Raw genomic sequence first — 7,302 nt, forward strand, 5'->3', positions numbered from 1 at the left:
TAAAACGCATTTGTGAGCGGCCGCGTCACTTGCTGAAAAAGAAGAAAAATGAGGATGGTTTCCTGCACATACGCGCGTTTGTTCAGACCGAATGAGTGGTTTTTGAGGAAAGGAAATGGCGCAGTAACTGGTTGATGGTTGATGTGGTTTTTAGGTCCCAAAGCGACTCGGGCTACGAGGGACGCCGGCGCTCTGGAAATTTCGACCACCTTGGGTTCTTTAACTGCGCCGACATCGCACTGTACACGGGCCTCTAGAATTTCGCCTCCATCGAAATTCGACCGCCGCGGCCTGGATGGAAACTGTCTCATTTCTTGGTTTACACCTCAACCGCGCCATGAGGGAAGGGAACAAGTTGGGAGTGATGGGGCGACACACGAAGCCCTCCTCGTAAGTTTTTCGTCAATACGCTTTGATTTCGACTTTCTCACTTTCTCTAACATCCGCTATGCTGTGGATATCCCACTTCAAAAACCCGACACCACGGCAGTTGCATTCCTCCATCGAAATGCGACTGCCATGGCCAGGTGTACGACGAAGCTGCTAGCCCGTGCCTAGCACCGCAAGGATGTAGTCGCTAAGCTACCGCGGCTCACAACAAATAAACTTATATCTTTGTTTGAAAAACTGCGTACAAGAAATTCTGACCTGTTCAACCGTTGCACTCATTGCACTCAGGATAAACTAGCCCTCATGCGACCTTTGCTGCGAAATGTCACTGCGGAAGTTAGTGAGGTATTAAAAGCGTGTCTTCTGCCTGGCTGAATACTTCACGGCGGTAATGTTCGCGTTATTGAGAAAGGAAGGGTGTAATAAAAACGGGACGACACGAAAATACATAGTGCTATGCTCGTCTTTTTTGCCACCGCGTCTTCTGTTGATATTTCTCATTACGGAGGCATTTTTAACGACGGCAGTGCTTGAAGCAGATGTGTATATTTTTAGCAGCCCGAATGACCTTGCAGCTCGAATACAAATCTTAGGTGCCACTTCATTCCACAGAGTATTTTCCGGCTTTTTAGAAGCAGCATTTGCAGCCCACATCTTAGCACTACGAGAAATTTAAAACTGTTGAACTGCCACTCATGCCAAAACGTTTGCGAGGCTTAGTGTTAACTTTATCAAGCATTGCAAATTGCAAATTTCAGTGATATGACTGAAATTCGCGAACATTTTTACAATACAGGCACGAAGGTCGGATACAGGGTAAGTCTGCTGTGATGCTCCGCCCTAATTCATGTCTACCGCACTGAATTCCTAGGCGACGAATAAGTAGTCCGTTATTAAAGCGTTTCTTGTTACGTGTACAAGCTAATCACAAAACGAATTACAAGCTCAAGAATTTTAATGCATGTGGCTTGTTTAACACAGCCAAACATTAAAAAGTTGATTTCCTGTGTGATTGGTGAGCGGAGGAATACAACACCCGGCCACCCATGACCCATTGTTGCCAGCTGCCGCTTTTTCATCGTTGTATTCTGCTGTAAAGCTATAATTAGGCATGACTACTTGACACTCGAACATGAAGTTAGACAACGAAACTCGGCGCCCATATTTATGGCTAGGGACCTCTGTAGCCTTCGAGAGGAAACTCACTTATTGATCGACAGAAAACAGTTGCCGTTCACGCTAGGTGGCTGTACTGCGGTAGTAAGCTGCACAGTATCTGGGACTTGTTGAGCACTCGCAAATGCAGTTCACATAAAACCGAGGCGCCTGGAATAATGTAAAGTGGCTATGATTTAATTAAGAATATAATAGAAACACGACTAAAAATGAGAACCTTGCTGATTAGTACGAAGATGGGGCGCGTAATGTAAAGTTGTAAAGCACGCGAAAATTGTAGCAGTGTGTGCGAGAAGGTCAACACCCGACGTTGAGGTTATTGTTATAGTTCAAAATATTTTACTTCGGTCAGAAACAAGGCAAATCTACATCAGCACTTGCAGAACGGTTTGCATTGAAGTGTCTGTCTTTGAGTGCTCGGAGATCAGGCGCGTGGTCCATCAACCTCGGCACTCTCGTCACAGGACGGTGCCTGATGCCTCCTTTCGCTGCTTCCGTCCGTAAACACGAAGTTCGTCTCCTTAAACTTTTAGGCTTCGGATTTCTGCAGCCGGTTTCCTTCCATTGTCGGCGAAGGTATGGTCTTTTGGGAAATGTGGGCAGAAAGAACAACATGGATTGGGGCAGCGGAGTTATTGTTAGCTTCTTTTTCTAGTCCTTATTAAGCGAGAAAGGTTAAAGCAAGCAAAGAGAGAGGTCAGCGTGTTTGCTGAAAGTCTTACCAGCGGTGGCTGCCGCATAACTTACTGGTCAGCTGAAACCATCAGATTACAGTACATATATTCGCAAAAGACTGTACCAGTCCGTAAAGATATTGAAAAACTGGGCGTTGGTGCACGCTGCTGCTGGCGGTCGGGCAGTGAAAAATGCTGAAAGTTTGTTGTTTACCTGTAATGTACGTTCCTTATAATTAATTTCAGTGCAGGACAGCTGCTACCCAGCATTACATTTTTGGCGAAGGAAAAAATTTGCAGTGTTCATAACTGTGTAATTTCTTTTTGACTCATCGAAGTGTATGAACGGCCCTATTGAAACCGAATTCGCTGTGCATTCATCCAAGCTAAAGATTGAATACAGTGAAGGCCAGGGTGTCTAGACGATAAGCTTTGTTATAAGGCTTACTGCATTCTTAAGAATCATTTTTATTGTCTTTAAACAAGAAAAAGGAACTGCATGGACACTCCGTCCTTTCCTGTCTCCTTTAACAGAGATAATAGCTGGGAAATCTTCAGCTGGGAAGTGATGGAAATGCGCGTTCATTTCTCTTCTACGACGGCAAAACGGGGCGACCAGAACACGTCTCGATTATTACAGTTTGACGATGGCTACCCTGAATTCCAGAGGTAAGACAAGCGCGAAAGAAGAATTAATGGAAACCATATCCCATATTGCTCTTTTTTGCCCCTCTCGTGTGAGGTGTCTGCTTTGACACTCTTTGGCGATCACAGTGCAGACGTTTGCGATAGTTACACTCCGGCGGAGAAGTTATACGGAACCCGCCTGGCCGCCCGCCGCGCTTGACTGGCCACCAGGAAGTCCGAAAGACACTGACGCAGCTCTCGGATCGATGAGCCCAGGATCATAACCCAACTCGTCGGGCTTGACTGTGGAGGGTCCTCGACGTCGAAGGTATTCTTGATATTTTGTATACTGTCTCATGCAGTACACGGGACTGATCACCACCGACCAAGGGTAAAGCACGCAGTAGAAGTAGCGCGGCTGGCTCACAACCATCGACAGCCGCGGTGTTCTGGCCGGGTCCACTTCTTTCATCGGTGGCAGCTGCGAGATACGGAGGTAGAACAGAAAAGCGTGTGACAGCAAGCGTATAGATAAAGGCGAAAAAAGACTTCTTAACAGCACATTTTGCTTCAATACGTGGTTAAAAGAGACGGCAGTTTAAGGTAAATGCCGAGAAACGCTAAATACAGAGTAATTCCACAACGTAGACACTTAAAGCGAGCTGAGTGCCATCACTAAGATTGCTTTGGGTGGTATAATTGGCAACAGTAGAAACTTTTCAGCGGATTACTGGTACCTGTTGTCTACTGGGAAATTAAGTAATGTAGATGCCCTCGGCGTAGTGCTTCGGCAAGAAAGAATACAACAAAGAATTCAACAAAAAATTCGAAGTGAAGCATTTGAGCGAAAACTGTTTAAAAATGGGCAAGTGAAGCGCTGCTCCGAAGAATGTAACCGAAAAGCACTTTTCTTACTGCATGCTCAAATCAGCAAACAGGAATTTCTTTTTCGCTATGCGTTCAGTTGTAAGTTCAGCATGGCAACGTTTTCTAAAAAAATTCTTATTGTCTTCCGCCTCTTCCGTCTACATAACGGGAGTGAAAATTTCATTTAAAGTTTTTTATCCTCGGGTTCTGAATAGTGCACGTTTTGATAGCCGTCGGTCAATATTTGACCACCTAAATGGAAGAGCGAAGCAGTACCCAAAGGCAGTGGTATCGAACAATATCTGGTAGTGTTTGAGGGTAAGCATTTTCGTTGCTGCTGTTATTTTTGCGCACGTTTTCAAAGGTTTCCTTAGTACTGGTTTTATTTAAAGAGGACAGATTATAGGCTCCTTAGGCCCGGTATTTACTTACTATGTTCATGTATTGCCGAAGTACTGCCGCAGATCCGGTTTCAATAATGAGAGCTGGAAGACAGAAGTTTTGTTTAGTATCTTTTTCGATATCGTTGCAATATGATATGTGTGGGCACAACATCGGTACGGATCGACGCTATTTACGAGGCACTCAACAGAACTGCCAAAATTTTACTGATAGGAATAATGGGCGAACAAAATTAATGAATTCATTTCACAACTACGCCCAGCTCCGGAAGTATCTGCCACACACAAGATGTTACCAAGGCAGGCATGAATCAATAGGCATGTACGGTGTGGATCAAAGCTGGGACAAATTTCGCGCATCTTCGCTGGAGTCACATCTTTGTGAATGCGGCATCTTTATATTTAATTTCATGCTTGTTATTACTTTTCAAGGTCATGTTGCCGTAAAGGAGCAGCCGTAGCCATGTACTGTGCAATGAGCTATAGCATAATAGAATGCGCTAGTACGTTGAAGGTGACGGAGGAAAGGAGTGCATGAAGTGAGGCTGGGAGCTTGAAATTCAAGGCTGCTTTTTACCAACAGAGCCTAAGGGAAGTCGCGCATGATGCGAGCATTGTAGTGGCTCTTTTTCTGACTGCGAATTTAATCACGAAGAGAAACTGTGCTCTACTTGTGAGCTCCTAGTACTATATAGAGCAGAGACAATTGGCTGAGAAATTTAAGGTTGAATCCTCTAGACGCCTAACGTTTTACTATACGTTCTAAGTGTAGATTTCGGATTATATTGGTTCAATAAAGTTCTAACGAGCGAGATTTTTTTTTTATCTGTAACTACTTACCATAGCAGAAAGCAATGCGCAGCACTGTTTTCAGACGTACGTGATCTGAATTAGTCTGCGAATAGAAAGAAAGTGAAGGTATAAGTAAATTAAAGACACAGAACTCATAGAAATCCTGTAAGCTCTAGAACACAAATGCATTGTGTGAGGATGCAAGTGTGCGTCCATTAGCATAGAGAGAAGCCATTGTTTGCCAGTCGATCTTCAAAGCTAACAATAATATCTGTAATTTCAGAATCCCTGCAAAAGCGTTCTAGTTCTTACACTGGGAAAAAGGCGCCGCCATTAGATATAGAGCCAGTATACGACGAAATATGAGTAATTCGTAGATAAGCCATTTTGTAAGATTTAAGCCCAGGATATATCCTTCAGACTTGACCAATCAGGAACTATATGAATATATTGTGCGGGAACATTCTTGCAGGCTAGTCGGTGCATATTTGCCGTATTACTGGCGCTAAAAGACGAGGACCTGTTCTATCCACATCGTTTTTTTGTGTCCTCATCTTTCTGCGCTAGAAATTCGGCAACTGTAGGAAACTGGCGCCAAGGGGGACACACCCGCTAGAAGGAATTCACTTTCATATGACATGGCAAGACAGTTACAATCTTGGAGTAAAAGGTTGCAGGCAAACAAAACTTACTTGCTTGGAGCTCATGCCAGCGATGTGCTTGCTGCTGCGGGACGCAGCTTCATCGGCACGCTTGCGCCGCAGCTGTGTACATTCATCATCAGGTATTCCGACCCAGCAGGACGCGTGGAATGCGCATCGTATATTTCATTTCGTTTAGCACCGACACAGGTTAGGAAACTATGAGGAAAGCACGCTCAGGCCCCGCGTAGAGACAACCCGATTTCGTTCTGTTGACGAAGTGCGTCGTAAGCGACGTCCTTGGATGCCTTCCGGCGGGAGCGAATGTCAGTGCCACTGCCGGGACCATTTCGTCATTCTATTGTGACGCGAAGCTGCGACCCTGCGTGGCTCCACAATACCGAGCACGTGAGTGTTGCGAACCCGCCTAAGCTTCCATAGTCGAGTTTTCGTCAATGCGGCGTATTTACCGAATATACTCATCATATATTGTCACGTGGCGCGTTGAAGAAAAGATTTAAACGCAGAACAAATAAGACACTCAACGTTTCACGGCATTATACACTGCGTCCCACATAATGTTCGTTCAAAAAGGTTCAGAAGAAACAAGGAGTGCTGTGTACTAGAGAACTGAAAGTGAGCAACTGTTGGCGGCGTCCTAGAGCAAGTAGAATATATTTCCAGTAATATTTCGCTTGTCTAATAAATTGAAAACTTAATATTCAACTTATGAACCTCCGAAGCTAAGCTAAGATAATGGCATAGTATGTAGGGTGTAACGTTCCGGAGCTGCACGTAATAAGAAGCTAGCAGTCGAGGGCAACGCTTTCTCTTGATCACCTTTGCTTTCTTCAATGTAGTCAGTATCGCAGAGTACACAGGTGTTTTTTTTTTTTTTGCCTCCATGTGAATGAGGCGGCCGTGGCCGGTGTGCGATGCCGCGATCGCGTGCTCAACAAGCACAATGCGTTATCCACTGCATCATCACAGCGGGCCCTGTAAAGAGAGCTTTAACTACACAGTTGTCGAAAGTAAAACGACACAACTTTCAAGAAGGCCCACTTTTTGTTTGAATCCAACAAAATGCAGAAATGTGTTTATATCTTGGCTCACGTCAGGTGGGACATTGTAATGACTATGCGTGACACATCCTCGAAAAAAAAAAACTCCTTTGTGCCCTCAGCACCTTGCGGTAATACGCTATTATGGTCACAGAGTTTCGATGATAAGATTGATGTTGTTAATCGAAAGTATTTGTGGATTTTAGACACTGGCTACCTGCTGCCAGATGAGGCCAGGCAAGAAGTAGAAGTGTTTTCCTCGGGTGCGGCGGTTCGCACGGCACACTAATCCAGTTTCCGCTGTAAATGCAATGCTCCTCAACTTGTTAGCCTTGAATTGGAGCGCCATCAGAGAATTTGCATAACAGAGAAATAACCCAAGAAGTAGGGATATTACTTTTCATGCACACACGCGCATATGCAGGTGCTTCTGGGAAGCAGATCCCTGTCACTCTAAAACAAGCATCCCATATTCCCAGGCACATTGATTTAAAAGAATCTGTTCCCGACACCAAGACTTGGAAGGAACTCCAACCGCATGCGAGAAGTGCTCACTAAGCAACGATATCCCCCCCTCCACCCCCTCCGCCATTGTCGACAATGTCGTACAAAGGGCATCTAAACTCAACCGATGGGAATTACTGGAGGAAAACCGACACAGTGAAGAAATAGA

At 44.9% G+C, this 7,302-nt stretch overlaps 1 protein-coding gene across 1 annotated transcript; it reads right to left on the reverse strand.

The window, feature by feature from the left end:
* Nucleotides 1–1,888: 1,888 nt before the first annotated feature.
* On the reverse strand, nt 1,889–5,900 carry LOC149351311 (uncharacterized). The gene is made up of 4 exons (XM_089577011.1): nt 5,620–5,900; nt 4,976–5,030; nt 4,167–4,219; nt 1,889–3,348 (listed from the first exon to the last, which is right to left on the reverse strand). The coding sequence occupies exons 1-4, from the start codon at nt 5,632–5,634 to the stop codon at nt 3,052–3,054; spliced, it is 420 nt and encodes a 139-aa protein (XP_089433137.1). The 5' UTR covers nt 5,635–5,900; the 3' UTR covers nt 1,889–3,051.
* Between the last annotated feature and the right edge of the window lie 1,402 nt (nt 5,901–7,302).

Source organism: Amblyomma mixtum, chromosome 3, assembly GCF_055824585.1.
Source record: "Amblyomma mixtum isolate Tamu chromosome 3, ASM5582458v1, whole genome shotgun sequence".
NCBI lineage: Eukaryota > Metazoa > Arthropoda > Arachnida > Ixodida > Ixodidae > Amblyomma > Amblyomma mixtum.

Excerpts from the sequence above, each read along its gene's own strand:
- LOC149351311 (XM_089577011.1), bottom strand. Across the intron at positions 4,220-4,975 it reads GCGCATTGCTTTCTGCTATG|CTCTCATTATTGAAACCGGA; the intron begins GTAAGTAGTTAC and ends TCTGTCTTCCAG. Across the intron at positions 3,349-4,166 it reads TTCGGCAATACATGAACATA|CTGCCACCGATGAAAGAAGT; the intron begins GTAAGTAAATAC and ends CGTATCTCGCAG.